At 41.8% G+C, this 23,261-nt stretch overlaps 2 protein-coding genes across 5 annotated transcripts in view; one reads left to right on the plus strand and one right to left on the minus strand.

Annotated features, from left to right (window-relative positions):
- Positions 1-9,858, minus strand: part of elavl4 (ELAV like neuron-specific RNA binding protein 4) — a 106,042-nt gene extending 96,184 nt beyond the window's left edge. For 3 of the 4 annotated variants that reach the window (XM_079652558.1, XM_079652557.1, XM_079652556.1), the window contains exons 1-2: positions 9,278-9,858; positions 8,498-8,638 (exon numbers count right to left, since the gene is read on the minus strand). In XM_079652558.1, coding sequence (XP_079508684.1) covers positions 8,498-8,638; positions 9,278-9,325 — 189 coding nt within the window. In that variant the 5' untranslated portion in view covers positions 9,326-9,858. The remainder of the gene's footprint in view (positions 1-8,497; positions 8,639-9,277) is intronic. The other variant, XM_079652559.1, reaches the window with a different exon arrangement.
- Positions 9,859-15,806: 5,948 nt separating this feature from the next.
- Positions 15,807-23,261, plus strand: part of agbl4 (AGBL carboxypeptidase 4) — a 420,169-nt gene continuing 412,714 nt past the window's right edge. The window contains exons 1-2 of the mRNA XM_079651018.1: positions 15,807-15,945; positions 17,361-17,483. Of these exons, the coding sequence (XP_079507144.1) occupies positions 15,870-15,945; positions 17,361-17,483 (199 nt within the window). The 5' untranslated portion in view covers positions 15,807-15,869. The remainder of the gene's footprint in view (positions 15,946-17,360; positions 17,484-23,261) is intronic.

A 23,261-nucleotide genomic window follows, 5' to 3' on the forward strand; every position in this document is an offset into this window, starting at 1 on the left:
ATGGATAGATGGATGGATAGATGGATAGATGGATAGATAGATGGATAGATGGATAGATGGATAGATGGATAGATAGATGGATGGATGGATGGGTAGATGGATGGATGGATGGATAGATGGATAGATGGATAGATAGATGGATAGATGGATAGATGGATAGATGGATAGATAGATAGATGGATAGATGGATAGATGGATGGATAGATGGATAGATGGATAGATGGATAGATGGATAGATAGATGGATGGATGGATGGGTAGATGGATAGATGGATAGATAGATGGATGGATAGATGGATAGATGGATAGATGGATAGATAGATAGATGGATAGATAGATGGATAGATGGATAGATGGATATTTGGGAAATGTTTGTGTTGCAGCAGCAGAAAAAGGCAATGTACATAAGAGAAATTAAGACACACAAAATAAACAGTCCAAAATATTTCTGAAATTGAAATAAAATGGCATTAAAAAGTAAAAAAGAATATATATATATACATGTGGAAATACACAAAATATAATGCAGGATATTATTGTGCAAGAAATTAATTATTCAATGTTAAATTGAATATAAATATAAAATGTACAGTGGGAGTTTAAGTCCAGTTATTAAGAGAAGCTATGGAGCAGTTTAATAACGTTTCATTGTTAGAGAGTTTCTTAAGTTGTGCATTTTGACTTCATGGCCGGGATGGCAGAACCTATTTTGTTAATTGTTGTATTTCATTCTATGTGTGTGAAATGAAGCTGTGGCCATGCTGCAGTGAGGTGGGTCACTGGATCATGGGGTGAAACGGTGGGCTCGGGGGCATGGGGGGGGGACAGCAGCCGTATCACGTTTGATCCCGGTCGGGGTACATCCATGCTCACAGGGCGACTGCTGTGGTCCATCTGGTGGAGGCTTTAATCACAACTCTCCCCCCCAGACCTCTTTTATCTGCATTATTTATTTCAGTCGCTTCTGCAACACTGAATTACCCCGCAGATAGGACTTGTTTTATCAGAACGTATGTAGTTTACCCATATTCCTGCATTTGACTTGCACCATTGTGTCATTAGCACTACTTTCTTGATCAATTTTTTTTTTACTCTTAAGTATATGTCACTGTTGAAGGAGCTTAAGATTGTTGTATTCCCAACAACTATGCTATAACTGGAAACATGAGAATCACCACCTGCCATCTATAACAACGTTTTCAGACCTATTTTATCTGCATTATTTATTCACTCCCTTCTGCAACACTGTTATTACCCCGCAGATAGGAGTGGTTTTATCAGAATGTACGTAGCTGACCTATTCCTGCATTTGACTTGCACCATTAGGCGCTTTCACACCGAAGTACTTTCCCCACTTTAGTTCCGATATAGTTCCGAAATGTTGCGTTCACACCAGAAAAATCCGGAACTAAAATTAGTTCATGAGAACATTTTTACGCCCTGCTAGAGAGCAGGGACTTTTTTTTGTGAAGCCGCCATTTTATTATCCTTGCATTAGCATTATTAGCATTAGCATTAGCCCAGCGCACAAACGCAGAGAGACTAACTTAGAGAGCGGTGGAGATGAGGAGGTGTCGGCTTTCTGGCGATTTACTCAGAAGGCCAGTCCCTAACTCCGGGGACTTCCGGCCGGGGACTCCGGGTGGCAGTATACGCCGTGAAGTTGTTTGCGGCCTGCCAGTAAACCCAAAGCAGAAGAAGAAGAAGTGACGTCAGCGGCTTCATTTGCCTAATCCTCCCTCAGGGACTTATTCCGGTGTGAACGCGATCTGTACTTAGTTCATGAGAACTAAAGAGTTCTCAGGAACCTTTGTGGGAAAAGTACTACGGTGTGAAAGCGCCTATTGTGTCATTTGCACCATTTCCTTTTCGATCCATTTAAAACAACATTTTATACTCTTACGTCTTAAGTATATTCCACTGTTGAAGGAGCCTGAGACTTAAGATTGTTGCTTTCCCAACAACTACGCTACAGTATAAGAATCACCGAATCCCCACCTGCGTTAAAAACCTCATCAGAAAGCTCACACTAACTGATCTCCATAAACACCGCACCGTGGCGTTTGATGAGGAATAACCTTTTAGAAACGAGACGGATCCAGAGACCTTCACAGGGATGGCCTACGGTACTGTGGACCAAAACATGCCCATGCTGCACAAATCCGGCTCTCCAAATGTCACTTCATGCTTAACCGCCCTTTCTCATGCTTGAAGAAAAGCAAGTGGGCAATGCACAAGAATAAAAACTCCACCGGGCCTCGGTTTGAATGCCTACACGCTTAAAGATATGTTTCATTTATTTTGATTAAGCCGTTTGAAGAGAAAGAAATTCCTTAGCAACAACTCAAGAAATGATTTCCAAGGCATTGTGTACAGAAGGTATACATCGAGTGAATGTACTAATTATAATGTCACGTAAAACAAAGCCAAGACAGATTAATGGTAGAACACAAACACAGAGGGAAGTGACAATATTTATATGACAGAATATGTATTCTTGTAGATTTACTCAATTTACAGCAACTAAATCACACCTCGAAGCAGACGGTATGTTGAACTGTTTGAACCTGAATGCCGCAGTTAGAATACATTTAATATTAAAAAGGAACGAAAGGTCAGCAGATAATGATGAGGCTGTCGGTGCATGTCTGTGTTGTGTAACTTACTCTTAGCCTCCCCTTGGAAAAAAACAATTCTGTTATTTTCATGAATTCCTATCTAGATTGAGCTGCCCCTTAATGAACATCTAATGACTATGTAAAACCTTTATTTTCTGTTCATACATTATAAATTGTGGCGAGCAAATGCATCTCCGATGGTCACCCTGCCTCGCCACTAATGCACAAGTAAGCCATACATCATTTATTCATGGTGATAGCAGATACTTTGCCTCATCCCCCGCAATTAGCGAATCAATAAAAACGCATTGGCTTTGAAACTATCAATTCGGAGAGGACGAAAAATGGGGTTGTTCATCAAACATGCCAGCATCCCGAACGCAGACAATCACTCAGGAATCGGCAGCGTTTGGCAGCTGACAACAAGAAGACACATTCCCTCACCTCACTGCTCTTAGAATGAGGCCTCACCTACAAAATGGTTGTCTGCTCCTTATAATATCTCAAAATGGGGGTGTACGTACAAAGGGGCCTAATCTGCACATGTCATTTGAGAAACAGGATGTTGTTTCGGAGCTATGGATATGTGTCCATTGTGAGGGAGATGACTAAACTGAAGCCTTTATAGTGAGATTATCAGGTCAGTAAAGGGCTTGCGCTTGCTAATACCTTTCATTGTCGAAGTTTATAAAGCTGACATATCTGCAGTACATATTGATATATCTGGTTTATAATTAATTCAGTTAATCTGCATGATCTAATACACACATAAAGCTAAATTATGTCGGACTAAAATGACATTAGATTAAGCCGACAGGATTTATCTGTCAAACAGCAGTTGAGGCATTTTTCTGTTATGCCAGAAATAGCTGTTAATGTTTCTTTGCAAATAAAAAATTTGAAGAACTCCCAAAATGTATAAAACACAACACAGCTTTCTCTCCAGTCTTCTCCGTTTCATTATTCTCTCTCTATTTATCCTTTTAAGCTGAATTAAATAACTGCAACTGGATGTGGAAACATTGTCCACGAGAGGCAACAATTCTGGCTCTGAAATTAAATGCTTTCCCTCTACCAAGCAAAAGAGCAGCCTTGGGATTCTTTTCTCTGAGTTAAAGGAGGGGAAACGGAGCAGCAAGAATTGAGATTATTTTGTTTATTTAACCTATTGGATTGTGCAAATGTAGCCTATGACTTTAGGTAAATCCCGACACAATTCAGGGCCAATATGGATATAGAGTATTATCCAACACTTTATAAACTATGTGTGCTTGAGGTCCACATCCATTTTTCCTTGATTGTATTACCTCAAAGCCTACGTCTGTTTTATTTAGTACATTTTTAGAAGAAACCTGCACTTCCTAATTGAAAACATCAGCCTTTTTTATTGCTGTGTTCAAAGCCATTATTCATCAGAAAACTTGAATATGTTATATTAAGTTATGTTAATCCGTGTATTAAAAAGGACCTGTCAATCAGAGTGGGAATAATAGCAGTTTAAATTCTCCTGCTTTGGATTTCCGTCGGCGGGGGCGACCCTTTTGTTGACTTTAGGATTACGTGTTGTGCCCTTCGCCCACCTCTGTAAAAATGCCTCTGTGTTTGTTGAAATGAGTAACTGCTGTCTGGTCACGAACGTCAAGGCACATTCAGCGGTGAAAAGACTCCGCGCCCTGCCACTGCCATTATGTAGGGGAAATTACAGGCTATTACTTCCAGGTCGGAGTACCTGAACACAGAAAGGTGACCTTTGGGTGGGCGTGGGCGCTCGCGTCGCTGCGGCGGGAGATTCTGTTGCTACACTTCTTGTTTATGGATCAAATCAACATCGCAAGCCTTTTTTTATTTCTTATCTACTGAATCAATGCTCTGAAAAATCTGATTTTTTTTAAATGTATTATGTCAACACATTTCCCATTACTGTATTAGGTTAGCTGAAAGCAATAATATGAAGTTGAACCTTGTATTTTTTACAGAAAATAGGTATCAATCGTAAACACGTTGATGTGTGATGAAATGCGCAGTAAAAGGCAAACTGCAGGCAGGCTATATTGGGTGGAAATATCGGGTAGGGTGTGCACAAAAAAAGAAGACATTGAGGGGAAAGAGTTCACTTAGCTATACAGTGTGTGTGTGTGTGTGTGTGTGTGTGTGTGTGTGTGTGTGTGTGTGTGTGTGAATGAGCCTGCAGACACCTGCTCCATTCTGCAGTGATGGCTCCCAGCGGGACACAGGCTCAGCTGCTGATCTCTCGGCACTCCCTGCAGTACTGGTGGCCAGCACACCACACACACACACACACACACACACACACACACACACACACACACACACACACACACACACACACACACACACACACACACACACACACACACACACACACACACACACACACACACACACACACACACACACACACACACACACACACACACACACACACACACACACACACACACACACACACACACACACACACACACACACACACACACACACACACACACACACACACACACACACACACACACACACACACACACAGTTTTTCCAACAAATCATAGCCCTGTAGGCTCCCCTCACAGTGTCTCTCAGCCTCTCTGTGCTCCCCGTAACTGACACACCACATGTGCTCATATCAAGTGCAAACATGACATAATGCACACACACACACACACACCCCGTGTTCACATGATGTGGCGTGTAAATTCTACGACACGGTGGAGTCATAATCTGACTTGATGTATGCTATAGGGATGATATGGCTCAATAGCAAGTGTCTTTGTCTACTCCCTTAAGCTGAAAAGTTTGACTGCAGTACAACCAACGGCCATGTTATGTGCTACTGTGAGCACAGTTACAAATAAAAAGGATAACATTATATATTTGAGAGCTCTATTTGTATATCTTTAAAAAGTAACCTAATGATTTATGTAACATGTATTCCAACAGCGACATTAGCTTTTGTATTTCCAGCATTAATCCGGCACCGTTGTACTCGTGGCCCTGTTGTTATTGTCCTCGATGCTGTGTTTTTCCTATCTGATCTGCGGCTCTGTTTTTCTCACTGTGAGCGTTGTCCTCCCTCTGTGACGTCGCTCGTTGTGCTGCACCTGTTTACGCCTCACTGACGGCGGGGTTGTTGAGCATAAATGAACTAATTTCCTGGATATAGAGAACACAGCAATCAAGGAAAGGGGAAGTGCAGCGAGCGGCAGATGGAAGCAGCTAATCATTGTTATGAAATAGAGATGACCTCTAACTATCTCCTGGCTCCTAATACACCGTAGCTACCTCCCTGATTCGTCTGTTTGTTGTTGCGCTGATGATGATGAACCTCTTCATGCAGGGTTCAAATTAAACCTTCTTTTTTTCTCCATGTTGAAACAGGAAAGCTTGGAGTTGTCAAACAAAACCTCGTGTCACATGGAGAACGGCAGCTGCCTGCAGTGGGTAATCAGTGGAGCTTTCTACAAATTAACAGCATTCAGCTCTGAAGCACGGCGCACTGCAGATTTTAGATGTTGGCTTTTGAAAATTAGATCTCAGTGACTGAAATATGGATTCATTTGCATTCCAGTTATTGCTCACATGTTCTTTTAGTTCTCCCCGCTTTGTGAAGGGTGACATGGCCGGGATTCATCCTAATGCTGTTAAATGAAAGCGCGGATGCTCATTTTGAACAGAAGAATATCAGTCTGAATTTGATTAATTGCAATCTCTCCTTCTGGTGGGTTTTGAATTTAATGGTTTTGAATGCTCTTTTAAAGGCACCATCATACAGCTTGAAGGGTGCACAACACACACACACACACACACACACACACACACACACACACACACACACACACACACACACACACACACACACACACACACACACACACACACACACACACACACACACACACACACACACACACACACACACACACACACACACACACACACACACACACACACACACACACACACACACACACACACACACACACACGCTGCTCTAGTCTAAACAAACTGAATACACAGTGTATCCAGGGGAAGTAATGGTAAACTTTACCGCAGGCGAATTGTGCGTTAAGAAGGAAACCATTTAGCTATTTATTCATTTAAGGCAGCGGTGCGTTAAATGGAAAAACACCTTAATGTGATATTATCAAAACAAAGTAAAATAGCACTCCATTTTTGACATACACAGTTGTGCTGCGGCTATAGATTGTATTTCCGAGGTTGTATTTCCGAGGTAGCAAACTCGACGCTGCTTCAGAGGCTTCACACAGCAAAGCCATCAGAGTCTTCCAGCACATTTATCTAATGTATGCAAATGATCTCGCTGTGCTTAATGAAGGCACCATTAATCACTATAACGATGGTCTTTTTTAACCAGGGTAATCATGCAGGCACACACGCGTATTTTCAAACACAAGCATATGCGCTTACACACACCCATAGTCGCCCACACACACATTGAACATGCCTTGTCACCACAATTGACCACATTGATGACAAATTCGCAAAATCACAAAATAAATCATTTTAGCAGAAATAAATCTACGAATGCAGATACGGTTCTTCATTTATAATAATTTCTATCAACTCGCCCCTGCTCTTCTTATTTCACCCTATAATCAGCTTGTCAAGCAATCACCCCAAATCCAGCTCCTCCACTCAATACAACGCCGATAACATGCATCAAAACATGTTTACACGTCAATCACGTTTATATAATGAATTCAGCTAATTAGTTCCACTGGTTTCAACAAATAGTTCATGGTCCAGCAGCTTTATGCAAACAGCAGATAACACTGCTGAGAGTCTGAACGGGCAGAAAACACAGTCAATCTGTGCGCTGTGAAATAACAACACAACGCTGGACAGGCGTCTTTGAACTCGTGTAAGAATTCAAAAACATTTTTCGAACTCCTCATGGAGCGTTATTTCGCCGCTTATCCTCGCCGCACATTTGCATACAGTTGACGGAAACCCCTGGGTACAGTCAGCAGCATGACAGTGGGTTATGAAGGCTTCCGGGAGGCTCTGGGGTGTGGATCTGAGCCAGTTTGAAGGGGAGCCGAACCAATGAAGAGCCCACAGCGGATTAGACACCCATGTCGCTTTAATGCGGCGAGTCAGGGATTTTCTTACAACGCTTTTGCCTAAACGCTCAGGGTTTTCTCATGCCCCTTTTTCTCTCTCATTCCCTTCCTCTTGAAGTCCTATGTAAATGGTAATGTTGTCTCCAGTGCAGAATACATCCCGTCTATCTACAGCGTGCCAGCTTCCTCTGCTAATGTGACTTGTCAGTTGTTAATTTGCAATTGAATTGGATTGATGGTTATGATCTAATGTCATTCCAAATCTGTCGTCTTGCAAATGTACATCCCCTGAGGGCGTGGAGAAAGACAAATCAATTTCAGAGATGCTATATAAAGTTGAAAATGGTAGAGCCTATTCAATGAATCAGAATGGAACATAATTCAGCTTTAAATACAAACAGTGAATTAAAACGCTGCACACACGCTAACATCATTCACACAATACAACCAACAAAATATATTACCGACACGCACACATGCATGCACACAACACCTCAAATTCCCTTGATAACAGTCTGACTGGCAGAGGCTAAAGACAGAGTAGGCGTCCGTAATTGAACAAACATAACAATGTAAATATTTACTAATACTATCCATTGGGGATACAGGCAGAATCCCACAATTGATTTGCTCTCTTTCTGCCCTTTTGCTCTTTTCCTCACGCAGACACCAATGCACACACTATTTCCCAGTTTCTTTCCTCCAGCATTATGCCTGCCTGTGATCGTTAAAGAGATGGAGGTGTATATATATATATATATCGGTCCGTCTATCCTCTTACCGGGGGTGACCTGTAGCCCATCTGGGCCGGCGATGACAGGAGATCCCTGGGAAATAGCTGCGAGTGCGTCTCGGGGACGGAGCCCACGCCACTGGCTGCTAGTCCCGAGAGCTGCCCGTACCTCGCCATCATCTTGAGATGCTGCTCACAGAACACACACACTCATACACAGACACAGGAGGAGAGGGGCAGAGAGAGAGAGAGAGGGAGAGAGAGAGAGAGAGAGAGAGAGAGGGAGGGAGAGAGAGAGATGGGGCTCGAGAGGGGGAGAGCAGATAACAGCAGGTAGGAAGGACGGTGAGAATGGTAAAGGACAGAAGAGGGAGTGGGGAGTGGGGAGGGGGGGGGGGGGACATGAAGAAAGAGGAGGTAGAGGGGGATTACAGAACACTTTGCTCACACACAAATGCATGTGCGAACATACACACTCCCACTTACGGACATACTGTACGTGCACATGTGGGCACGCATACCATTTCAAGCCCCAGGTGGGCAATTTCACAAGCAAGCCTATGTTGGGTGGGTTTGATAGCTACCTCTTGTGACAATAGAGGGGTGTAAAGTCTAGGCACCAGCTCTCCATTTGTTATTACGAGCAAGGATGAGTGTGAGCCGCTTTTTCACCCAATGTTGTGCCGGGGAAATATGAAACAGCTGCTGTTATCAATCATCCCCAAACAGAAGTGCACACACGGACATACAACAGACACACATGACAGAATGGTTGGCAGCGGACGTACACAGGTGAAGTGTGGAGAGAATAAATCCAAATGTCTTTACCTCATTGCTCAACAAAGCGGCGTTGAGTGTTCGGCTTATTTCGAACATGTTCAGATTCTTTGTATGTCGTTCTGTCCTTTTTAAAATGTTCAGATTCTCTTCAGGTTCTTTTTGCTCCTGTCGTTTTCTCGTCTCTTTGCGGCTGTCAGGAGGAGTCAGTCCCCGGGAACACAAAAAAGAAAAAATGAAATCAACTGAGAAAAGAGGGGGGATAAAAAAATCCTCTTAAAATGTTCGGATTTTTTGGAGTTGGGATGATTTTTCTGTCTCCCCTGTCTGTGTCTGCCTGTCCTCTGCTGTGGCTGCTGTGCTGGCGTTTGTGCCCAGGGTCTCCGCACACGTCTAAGGAGTCAATATGCTGGTTTTTTTTAAATCTCCCCAGAGTCAGCACATTAAAACAGGCAGTCAGGCGGTCGGTAGGTCGGTGGGTCGTGTTGGCGGGCTGGATGGCTCCCTTATCTGTCCCCCGCACACTGGCTCACACAATACGCTCCGATCCTCACACTGCTCGCTAGCAGATTAGCCTGTCCCAAAACATAGCACTTAGTTTAAACTCCCCTCCCTTCTCTCTCTCTCTCTCTCTCTCTGTGTATCACTCCCTCTAGCTCGCTCCTTTGCTCTCCCTCCCTCTCTCACTCCATCCCTCCCTGCATCACTCTCTCTCTCCTCCTATTGCTCACGCATTGATGCAGCTACAGTTCGCCGTGCTACCACAAGGTGGGAAGACTGTTCTAGCAACAGCGACACCATCTCCGCCACATCCCTTCCTCCCCGTGCCACTCCTATCTTTTCCATTTTCTTCTCCCCTCTTTCCTCGTGTGTGCCTATATCACACATGTATGTCTTTTTTGCACTTATAGAAGCTGCTCACTGCTAAATAATAATAATTGCATTCAGGGATAACTACATTGGTTAGGGGTTGTTATTGTAATTACCAGTTATCTAATTATGTTTCCTACAAAAACAGGTTGTACAATCCAGTGTGGAATAGGACACTTAAAGAGTTTGGGGGGGGAACATAATTCCTCTGAGGTGTTTTTGTGACAGGAAAACGTCAAATAATGAATAATGTACAGTGTCAGCAGACCTCAGGAGAGCGGTACCTCTGTGTAACGGGCAGCAGAGCAGAGAGGCGAGGGCTGGGCTGATGTGAGCATCAAGGTCAGGTGGTTGTCCTTTTCCTCGGCAGGGTGTGGCACGGAGATGACGAAGCAGCTAGTCACAGGCATGGCAGGAGATCCCAACTACAGGGGGAGTAAACAAGGGGAGAAAAAAGATTAGGGAGACCTGTGCCAAGGATGTGATTCACTACATGTTTGGTTTGGGTCGATAACACCTGCGAGAGTATGACTCAGTGTGTTTTTTCTGCATCTAGTGTATGCAAGATGTGCAAGAAATTAAAGCCTAGGTTTATAGGGAAATCAAATATATTGTAGACGGGATTCACGATCATCTTCCCTAATGCTAATCTTAGTGGCGTCACACTCCATCAGCATGGCAGTGGATTTATTCCCAGTGCTTTGAATGTGCTTTTTGCTGTCGTGGATCAGAGTGGGGAGAGCGGCCAGTTAATAGCAGCCTATTGACACTGAACCATCTGTTTAGGTGGACTGTGTCCAGCATAGTGGAGAGGGAAGGAGGGAGGGAGGGAGGGAGGGAGGGAGGGAGCAGCAGAGGAAGTGACGGATACAGAGAGAAATGAGGGTGACAATTAATGGGTGAGAGAGGGGCTAACAGTGAATACAAGGCAGAGGAAGTGTTAGCAAACTGTTAAGATTTAACGGGTGTTTATGCAAAACAGGAAAAGGGAAAAATATGGAGATACTCACACTTGTCGAGGAAGCGGCGTGTAATACATGTTTTAAATTAACACGTTTTTACATTTCCATCAGTGGCAGGATATGTGGAAGACAGGGATATCTCTTGGCGTCAATTATTTGCCTTGAAATAAAAAGGGGTCTGCTAGCCGCATCCCTGTACTGTAGACCCATCGTTCTCTGGGGGGGGGGGGGGGGGGTCCGGCAGAGCCATGGGGGGGGGGTAGCTGTCAGTCGGATCATCCGGAGTGAGGGCTGATTCCTCCGTCAGCTGCCTCTCAAGCCTTCCTCTCGGACCAAGCTTCCCTCCCCTGAGCCCCGTGATTGCTGTCACCATAGTGATTCTCTGTGTACTGCTGGCTGCTCCCCCCCCCCCCCCCTCACCTCTGCCTCTCACATCCATCCCAACGTGCTGCTCTGTGTTTTGATTTGTGCATGACTTCCTCCTTCGTTGATGATGGCCGACGGTAAAAAGGGTTTCCCTGTACTTGCTGGAATACAAATATGAAAACATAGCTCTGCTCCCCCTCGGCTGCACATCAAGCTTCAGGCTAGAGATAAACAAGATTATATTTTTTTATGGAATTGAACTTCACACACTGACTTATTTGATCATTTCACAGTTTAGAGGAAAGCGTTTATTGTTAAGAAAATGAACAGGAAGGCTTAAAAATACCATTGCTGGGATAAAGCTACTTTCCCCCCGGAGCTTTCTGACATGCATGGGATTGTCATGCTGCCTCCACTCAATAGCACCCACACTTAAAATAGCCACACTTTCTTAATGTTACTGTAGATTCCTGTGTGAAACCCTGACAGGAGTATGAACATGCGAAGCACATTCATATGTTGAGAAATCATTAGAGGTAAAAAATGTTTTGATAAGCATGTAAAAATACCCTCTCCTGAGAGATCATTAAAATATGAGGAACCACGATATGGACGGTGTTTCTCTTTCATGTCGTCCTGTTTCGCGGTGATGGACGTGTTCATTAAATCATTGCTGCACTTAGCACATGTCATGGCACAATATCACATATCACCATCAACACATACGAAACGCATGCAGAGTTACTCGGGCGGAAAGTGGAGGGGTTATGGTTGAAAGAGTTGCTATTTTTTCCCCTTCTTCAAACACGTTTTCGAGGAAGACGTTGAGTGTTAAAAGAAAAGGAAAGCCATCAGGAAGAAATAACTATTCTGTCATAAACTCTAAGACATTCTCTTTTACCAGTTCCAACATGGGACACCATGTTTAGAACATTGTAAGTAATTTATTAAATGTAATTGTTTGTAATGAGTAGATTTCAACATTATTATCATTTGTTTCAATTTATATATCGTTTTTTTGTTATTTTATCTACTTTAGTTTAGACCAGGGGTGTCAAACTCAAATACACAGTGGGCCAAAAAAAAAAAAAAAAAAAAATGGGTACTAGTGGAGGGCCGGACTGGTTCAATGTTTATTGCAGAACTTATTGAAATGAACTTAATGCAAATATTAAACCTGGAACTAACAAAGCTTAAATGATTGTCTATAAAAACAACATTAAACTTTAAATAATCAATTGCATTCATTTCTTATGGCTCTATCTGCAGCTTTTCCAGAGTCATTTCTTATGAGTACATTTTCCACAGGCCAACAACAGCTTCAACAAAACTATTTCCCTCAAAGAGAAACCAAACATGCCCTGTTGTCGTGAGAGAGAAAGTGCAGAAGGAAACATCCATTAAACTCAGTGTGCTGCTCTGTGATGCACACTAAGCCAGATACTTGGAATATACCGGAGGGCCAGATCTAATAGTAATTAGAAATTATCCTGCGGGCCAAAATTTAATCCACCAAGGGCCTGATTTGGCCCCCGGGCCTTGAGTTTGACACATGTGGTTTAAAGTGTATCACATTTTGTTAGTATACCAAATAATTTCAAATGTAATAAAAAAAAGCCAGCAACCAAATATGAGTCTTGCCATAAGTCCGGGTACCAAACAGCGTTGGTCTTGTGGTAAATTCGTCCACTCCTATGCAGAGCTCCGAAACAAGGGAAACATGTAGCATATCTAATTCATTCTTCTCATGCGCCATAATTCAATTTCAATCTCCCTCTTGAAAATGAATGATTGTGCCACCGTCGAGCCCTTTAATTGGCGCAGTGTTAAAGGAATGACATAGCATGGAGGACAGATATTCAATTTTCAATTTTAACGAAATATTACACTGCAGCTCTGTATTCTCTTCCTGTCATCTGAGAAATAATCAGTCCGACCTATCTACTCAGCGGCCTGATGCTTGCCATCAAATACAGATCACACACACGGAGAAAAATCATTGGCCTCTCTCTGGTCTTATTCATTTGGTCCTGTTACACACAGCTTATAACCTGGAAATTAGCAGCAGCCTGCATGCCTCTTGCTCCAGGAGCTGTGCGACTGCTCATTTGATGTACTTAATCAGGTGCAGCCTTTGTAATGGGAAAGGAATAGGGCCAGGCTTGATTGGCCTTGATGACATCTATGCTCCAATTGTCTAGAAAACCTCCAGCTTTAATCAATCTGCAGGATAATTCTGAATCTCTGGCTGCTGCTGTCTGCAATCACTGGCTTTCTCTTCTGAAAATACCATAAGAAATGCAGGTATGGTTGTTATAATAGGTGTGTACAATATACTGATTGCAGTTGAGAGGCAGCGTAACGGCATTGCTAGTGTGTAGCCTGTAAAATGTGACTGTTGTGAGTCAACTATGTTTCACACTGAATATGTTGCCGTATCATAATAACAAAGTTCAGTTTATACATTTTGGGAATGTTAGTGTTTGGTTTTGAGACTGAAATGTATGTTTAAAAAGCGAGTTTTCATGAGCCACACTGACAGCTTACGAAGCTCTGCCACGAGGAGGAAGACTGCGTGTGACAAAGTGCAAATTAAAGCGCTCGAAGCTATCGTTTGTTCCAGCATCCATCAAGCTGCTAAACTCTCTGATGCTAAATCTTACTGCAATAGAGCAATAAATATAAAGGCATTTTAGAACATTGCACTTTAATTCTACTGGTGTCAATGTCAAATGTAGGTCTTTTAGGTTTGAAGATGTTTTCATTTTGTTTTTGATGTTTTTTGTAACGCAAGAGACTGTAGCACTGTGCCAAAGACAACATTCCCCTTACCTTAAATACACACACACACACACACACACACACACACACACACACACACACACACACACACACACACACACACACACACACACACACACACACACACACACACACACACACACACACACACACACACACACACACACACACACACACACACACACACACACACACACACAGTTTGAATATTACACTAATCCATATATTTGGAGAAGCTTTAACTCAAGAAGGAAGACGGAGAATGTTGGGACCATTGTTAAAAATATAGTAGAAGTCCAAAGGAGGGTGAAGGTCACATTTGAATAAAGGTCAACGATAACTGGTTAATGGTAGCTGTCTTACTTATTTGAATATACGTTTGTTTTTCTCTCTTGGGCCTTATTGTGCTATTGGTTTGTGCCCTTGTTTGTCTTTTTAGCTATCTCTCCCATTGATGTATATCAAATATGCCACATACATTTAATTGCAGATGCTTTAATGGCGCTATAAGTAATTGCTGTTAGAATAATGAGGACAAAAAGAGTGCCTTTATGTACTAATGCAGAATGTTTTTAACAAAAACCTGCAAAAACAATATTCTCCAAAAATAAGTTTACTCTATTTCTCTACTTAACTGTTTAGACAAGGGTTAGAAATAAGTATTACACATTTTGATCTGCATTTTTGCTGTACTTAATAACTATTAACGCTTTCTGTTGCTCTCACATTGAAGTGCATATATTTAAACATCTGAACTTGTCCATCTTACCTACAGTATGTCAACCAAATTATAATTCTAAATATTGTGCAATCAAGCAATTTGCAAAAAACAGGTATTTGATCAAAAAGCCCTTTTGTGCTTTCAGTCTAAAGAGTTTGTATTTAAGCCTCAGTGGTGTCAATGTAAATATGATTTTAAGTTGTTAGATCTTGTACTTGAGTAAAAGTAGAAGTACCAGAGTGTAGGAGTACTCTGTTACAGTAAAAGTACTGCATTCAAAAATGTTCCTCAAGTGAAAGTAGGAAAGTATTATCATCAAAATATAGTGAAAGTAGCGACAGTAAAAGTAGTCATTGTGCAGATTGGTCCATTTCAGAATAATAGATATGATATGTTTTATAATGATTGATCATGAAAGTGTTCTCAAAGCTGGTAAAGGTGCAGCTAGTTTGAATGACTTTGTATACTGCAGGGTAGCTTGTGGATTTACTCCAGGTGGAACTAAAGTCTGATTTAACACTTGATTATATTTCACATCATTCATCCACAACTGTAAAGTGACTAAAGGTATTAAATACATGTAGTGGAGTAAAAGTACACCATTCATCACCTCTGAACTGTAGTGGAGTAGAAGTACTAAGTAAAAATTGTACTTAAGTTGAGTACTTGAGTAAATGTAGTTACTTCCCACCTCTGCTCTTGAGATGATGATTTAGCATTATAAATGGACTGATATTGCTGAATTTGACAACGATTGACGCCCGTTGTTACCCTGATATCTAAGTACATTTAATCCAACATCTGCACTCCTCTTACCTGCAGTGTTTAGAAAGTGTATACAGTGGTGTCCTGTGTTCCTGCAGGACTCACTGATGACAGCGCCTCTCCCTCTGCCTCCTGCTCCGTTGCCCTGGCAACACACATGGAGCGTCCGCTGCCGCTGTGTGACAGAATGGAGAGGAAGATGGAGGAAAACACAGCTAGAGACGTCGAGACTGGTGTGTAAATACGAGCCTCACCTGGCTTATTCTCCGTTGCTAGACAAGCCCAAAGGACACTAATAATGCCCCGTTGTCTGAGATATAAAAGCTGCATGTTTCGGGCTCGTTCCGCGTCTTAAAACGGACGCTAACGTGAAGTGTGCTAACCTACTAGCTAGCATAGCAGGTGCAGGAATGTAAACAAGAGACATGTCATTAGCTTGTTAAGAGCTAACGCGCTGCTAATTACGTTAGCCGGTTAATTATCACAGTATTTGCTTGCAATTTAGCTCAAGGAATAATACTGGCTTGTTAACCACTTCACTTAGAGTACAACGTAAGCCTAGTGCAGGTGTGTTTGCTACCTGTATCTGCTAGCTAGCTCTGTTACCTGGGGATAGCTCCTCCTGCTGTGTAGCTAATGAACCTGCTGTCGGTACTACTGATGTTAATTGACAGTTACCCATAATGCCTGGACACACACAGGTTTAAACGATTTAAACCAAAAAGCAGTGGAAATATCTTTACGTATACAGTAAGCAATAACTACCTCCCTATACCTCTCTAAAAATCTGCACAGCCCTCCACTTAAAATATAATATACCTCATAAATTGTCATATATTCATTGTTATATTTTTGACCTCCTACAACTTTAAATAAAACCACAATGAATATATATTTAAATGCAAGTAATAACACCTCATACAAATTGAAGCTTCAGATATATTCAGTTGCTGCAGATGTTTTTTGATCACATAAATTAGACATTGACATTTCATTTAATCGTAGTGCCGTCTCATTACTGCTATAACTCTGCTTTTTTCACTGCTTTTATTTATTTGTGTCTATTCCTATTTACGAAATTAAGTTACACCAATGTGTGATGGAAAGTATGTTCTGATTCTTCTCTGAAGGATGAACTCATAACCTTTTATTCCCAAAGTAGCCTGGTTAAACTACTGTTGTGCTGTTTAATGTTGTAAACATGAGTTATTTGGTTTTCTTATATAATCACAGATACAAGTGAGAGGTTAATGAACTCTTGAAATAAAGCATATTGCTTTTCTGTCAGTGTAAATAGATTTACCATAAGTGTATTGATTGTGGTAATAGATGGTAAAAGATAAATTATCAAATAAAATAATAAAAATGTTGCCGTTTGAACATCTTAAACCATAACTAAGACCCATCAGAATGACAGTATCTCACTTGCACACCACCAGTAAAAGAACAAATCTGTATGGCAGCATATGTTTTTATTTTAAGGTTAGCCATCTGTTATCCTGTAAGAGAGACGAAGTGATTCATCTTCTCGATAAGGGCTTACATACTTTAGAAGGAAGTCAGAAAAGGCTTACTTCACACATTTTAATCAACACCTTTGCATAAAGTGACACTCCTGTTAATGCTACACATTGCACCTGTTTTCCAGGCAGTGAAGCGGGGGCAGAGGACGCCTTGGTGGGGAACGTAAACAAACTGATGGTGACTCCGCCAGGTTACTCCGGAGCGCAGCGGAAAGGACATCTGCTGTTTGATGCTTGCTTTGAGAGTGGTGAGTGCTAAACTTTAAAACTGTGTTACAGTCAGAAAATCTGCTGGCAAGTTAAGATGTTCACAAACGAAGAGGTGAATATTTTACAGACAGTTTGTTTGATATTAGAGATCATGCCTGAGGCAAGGCAAGTTTATTTATATAAGTTACCTTCAACACAAGGCAATTCAAAGTGCTTTCAAAAATGAAAAAAAGCATTAAAACAGTCATTAAAAAAGCAAAGATATTGAAATAAACTTAAAACTATTGAACAAATAATTAGCCTTACCTTGTCAGTCACAAACAAATCAACACATCTTTTTATCTTTAGATCTTCTGTTCATCTTTAAAAACCTGTTAAACCCTGTAAAATTACAATATTACCCAAGAAAACATTGAACTATGATGAGCTTTTAATGTGAAATATAATCCGTTTTAAATATAGTGTAGTACGGTGACATGTATTTGACATATTCTACTTAACTGCAAATAGACCCAAAGTGCTATTTCTTGAGTTTTGCAATGCAATACAAGCTGATAGTACCCTGCTATTTTCATACTCTTTATTTTAATTTCTATACAATTATGCAGCCTCTCTATTTTGCATCTCCTATAAAAAAAACTGCACTCATAACGTATCTCAGTAGTAGCTGACACAGAAACACCTTAGTTGAATCCAAACTGGATTATTTTCATGCCGCCTACTGCATCCTAAAGTTTACATTAAAGCATCCAGCTTGTTCAAACTACTGCGGCTAGAATTCCTATTAAAAGTAGATCGATTATATTTGACAGCAGTACACAAATTCTAGCCTTTGCATAGCATTAGCTGACTATGCAAACTCCAGCTGACATTAAGGACCTTTTGCCTTTTCAATGTTTGCATGGATTGACACCATCTTTTTTTATCTAACCTTATCAGGCTTTCTGTTTCAACCCACGATGTGGTGTTTATCAAGTATGAGAATAAAGAAGACATCTTTTGAATGTGTAACTTTTTAGGTTTAGTATCTTTGCCTTGCTTTCACACTTTCACAGCCGTCTCTTTTAACCTTTTTGAGTCAAGAAATAAGCCTCAACAAATACTGTACACCAACACTAGTTCTACTATTAATACTGCTTCTAATCATTGGTTTAGTTTCAGTGTTTATTACCTTTCCCAGTCCTTTATATTGAAAGAAATCAACATGAGATTTACAGAACCTGATTCAAGGCCACTAAGGCCACTAAAGCCACACGGTGACGAAACGGGTCGTATGTATACAGTTCTCTATCTTATAGACGGTTCGGCCACACGAGGCCGACAGGGAAACGCGGATAACGATAACGGGTCCCAAGGTGGGTAGATCTGCGGACGCAACGCTCTGGGGGGGCAAGCTGCTCCGTGATTACGCCCTACGATCATTTCCTGATAACGAAAACACTGACGGGCTGTCAGGAGAGGGGGAGGAAAAGAGAGGCTCCGTGTATTATATTATTAGAGTCGTTATTCATTTGTTTTAAAGCTCAAAAAATAACAAAGAAGACCTTTGACCGGCACTTTTCTAATTTTGTCTGGATGATTTCTACTTTAACGGACATGTTGACAGGCGTATTGTAACGGAAACTCTGCCTCTCCGCCTCGTCCCTTGGAAGACGCGGGCAGGTGGGTGTTTTTCATCTGCTGGTGGACTACCGGAGAGATTTACAGCAGGAACACACGCTTGCCTCGGGGAGGGAGAAAAAGAGAAACAGCCAGAGCCCTGCCTCTCCCCACCTCTGCTGCTAAATCCACCGCGGAGAATAAACAGAAGGGCAACCATGCAGGGACGTGCACAGACATTTGGAGGGGCTATTGCTCTAAACTGGAAAAAGGGCCTCCCCCCGATAAAAAACACAAGACCTTTTGAAACTTGTTTTTAATGTAAAAGAAACCAAACGATTATTACATCAACTAAATTGAACAGTAATTCACATCTCATAACAAAATAAGCTAAGGCGACTACTTGCATTCGGTGACTTGATTTTAAAAATGAAAACCAGGGAAATTGTTTGTTTTGCGGTCCATATCTCATCAAAAATATCTAATGTTAGTAACTAAAGACAACATTTGGACAATTCTGTTCTAATGTAGTTTGACCATTGTAACTGCTGTGCAGTCCAGACATACTGATAACATAGGGCCTCTAACTAATTACCTTAAATAAACTCACTAATTAATTAAACCAGTTCAATTCGCATTTTTATCATCCTTTATGAGCGCAGCCAGTAATGGGGTATCTAATTACTTATTTATTTAGTATTCCATAACTTAATAACAGAGATGGTCAAACTAAAGTGGTAGAGACATGGCAGAAATCCTACAATGAAGCGGGACAGTGAACTGTTCACCCGTGAGAGGGCGATCAAGAAAAGAGAGCGAGCGGCCCCGTTGAGGGAGTTTACAGATGAAAAGACACAGAAAGACAGAAGCACAAAAACAACAAGTAGGCTATATTTAGGTGTTTTTTTGTAAATAACCGACGGTATCAAGAGGAAGTAAAGTCCCCTGGTTTGTCCCTTATAGCCTAACTGCCATGAGACAACTCAAAATCAAGCGAGACGCTACAATACTAATTGTGGGCTTATCATGTTGATTCGCCTGCAACAGAAAAAAGAAAAACAAACTCTCGCTCTCTCCAGAGGGGCAGGTCAGCCAAAAAGGCCAAACGGGCCGTTGCCCGGGCAACAATAGCCCGTACCTGTGCACGTCCCTGCAACCATGGCAACCATGCTCGGGAAAGTCTTCTTGGCTGCTTTTGGTGTATTTTTTGGCGCCACTTACAGGCCCGGCATATGTACTACAGCGTCTCCAGCGGGTCGAGCGGTCTCATGTGGAAGGACACGTTCCTGGTGCCTATTGTGTGTGGATGGAAGGCTCTTTTGATATCGAATTCGGTTTGTTTCCGTTTCTGTGTGGCTAGGGCCTAAGGCTACTCTAGGGTTTGGTTAAGATGAGATAGAACTTTATTGATCCCAATTTGGGAAATGTTTTGTGTTACAAATGAAAAGTTTATTGATTGAGATTTGTGGATAAAGCCTCTGTTTATATGAGAGCTTAATTAAGACTGCAACATATCATGGCAACTGTATAATCATTGACACATTTATACAAAGACTTATATGCTCTTAAAATCTTTATTATGAATAACTAGAAGTCAATGCAGGGACTTGAAAGCAGGTTCTGTTTGAGCTATTTCTTTTCAGCAACCTTTTACCTATATTCTTCTCTATGTGTGTCTGGAAAGAGATATATATATATATATATATATATATATATATATATATATATATATATATATATATATTACGTATAATTGATGTCTGCTCGCCCTGAAACCGTGTTCACATCTTTTGTTAGAGCAAGGCGTGCAATATTATATTATTAATAATGTTTCCTTTGGATTTTCATGTTGTAATACAATTATGTAATTTTAATCTGTACACAAGGCATCTATTACATGTCTTTCTGTCCTTCCTCTATTGATCTCCTCGATGATTCTTCCATTTGTCCCTTTAATCGTGATGTTTCTTTGGGGGTATTTTCTTCGGCGCCGCGAGGGTCCAAAGCAGTGGCGGCGCTAGGGGGTGGCTACTTGGGCTCAAGCCCCGTATGTTTTCTGAAAAGCCCCGAATGTTTCACTGAGAAACGTCTCGTCAGTAATGTGCAGTACCGGAGTCCAACAGAGAGGCAGCAGCTGCGGGACAGTGGCCTGCGTACTACCGCCGCTGCGAGGCTCCGGTGAGTCCACAGTTCACGCTAGCCCCCCCTGCTCAACAACTTCAAAATTGTGGCTAAGCCCCGGATCTCCTACAATCCTAAATCCGCCACTGGTCCAAAGGCAGAGGGTTTCGTATGCTGGACACATTGTAAACCCCTCTCATAGTACATATGTGTAACTGGTGATATTAAGCTTTATAAATACCATTTCATTGATTACAGTTGAAGGAAGTTAATATGCTCGAGTGTCATTTGTTAATGGCCTTTGTTTGCCTGTTCTGAGAGCTGAATGGCAGAAGAAATATAAAACGTTTTCTCGACAAACAGACAAGGTCAGGTGGTTGGAAACACACACTCAATACAACACAGTAGGTGGAGAACATTAGGGTATATGGATCTCTGTTTGGAGATTTCAGAGTCATTACTGTGCATTATTATCAAGTTTCAGATGGCACTAAGGAGTCAAAGAGTTTTCCAAAAGACCAGCCTATTTTTATTCCTTTAAAGGTCACCTATTATGCAAAATCCACTTTTTCACTTTGTCTTTTCTACATCAACATGTGTCCCCTCTTCTTCATGTCTCTTCTACATCAACATGTGTCCCCTCTTCTCCATGTCTCTTCTACATCAACATGTGTCCCCTCTTCTTCATGTCTCTTCTACATCCAAATGTGTCCACTCTTCTTCATGTCTCTTCTACATCAACATGTGTCCCCTCTTCTTCATGTCTCTTCTACATCAACATGTGTCCCCTCTTCTTCATGTCTCTTCTACATCAAAATGTGTCCACTCTTCTTCATGTCTCTTCTACATCAACATGTGTCCCCTCTTCTTCATGTCTCTTCTACATCAACATGTGTCCCCTCTTCTCCATGTCTCTTCTACATCAACATGTGTCCCCTCTTCTTCATGTGTCTTCTACATCAACATGTGTCCCCTCTTCTTCATGTCTCTTCTACATCAACATGTGTCCCCTCTTCTTCATGTCTCTTCTACATCAACACGTGTCCCCTCTTCTTCATGTCTCTTCTACATCAACATGTGTCCCCTCTTCTTCATGTCTCTTCTACATCAACATGTTTCCCCTCTTCTTCATGTCTCTTCTACATCACCATGTGTCCCCTCTTCTTCATGTCTCTTCTACATCACCATGTGTCCCCTCTTCTTCATGTCTCTTCTACATCAACATGTGTCCCCTCTTCTTCATGTCTCTTCTACATCAACATGTGTCCCCTCTTCTTCATGTCTCTTCTACATCAACATGTGTCCCCTCTTCTTCATGTCTCTTCTACATCAACATGTGTCCCCTCTGTGTAAAGAGACTCTGAAAGTTTCAGGAAAAAAGATTCTCTCTCTTTTTTTCCTGATCAATTTCTATAAAAACCTGTCTGAAAATGAGCTGATCATGACCTTATCACCTGAATCTCCTCCTAGAGCACCATAAGGCGCGTTCACACCGCAGTACTTTTCCCGTTTAGTTCCGTTAGTACCCCTTATGTCGCGCTAACACCAAAAAGAGTAATTAGTGCCGGAAACTTTTACCCCCATTTTCAGTGCCTGCTAGAGAGGTGGTGCCAAAAAAGTACTATTTTCTATTGGCTGGGCGAATTGCAAACCATGCCCCGTAAAACTCTGAAAAGTGTTTTGAAGCCGCCATTGTATTTGCTGGCATTAGCATTATTAGCATTAGCCCAGCGCACCAACGCAGAGAGACTAACTTATGGCAACACAAAAGAAAACATGGGAGCGGTGGAAAAGAGGAGGTGTCGGCGTTCTGGCGATTTACTCTGAAGGCTTCAGTAGAAGCTGCTGGGAGTCCCAGCAGCTTCTACTGAAGCCAGTCCCCAACTCCGGGGACTTCCGGCCGGGGACTTCGGGCGGCAGTATACGCCGTGAAGTTGTTTGCGGCCTGCCAGTAAACCCAAAGCAGAAGAAGAAGAAGTGACGTCAGCGGCTAATTTGCGTAATCTTCCCTCAGGGAAAAGTACTCCAGTGTGAACGCGATTGGTACTTAGTGCCCTGGGGTAATAAAAAGCAAAGTACTCGGTGTGAAAGCGGCT

Source organism: Notothenia rossii (genome assembly GCF_949606895.1).
Source record: "Notothenia rossii genome assembly, chromosome: 1".
Lineage (NCBI taxonomy): Eukaryota > Metazoa > Chordata > Actinopteri > Perciformes > Nototheniidae > Notothenia > Notothenia rossii.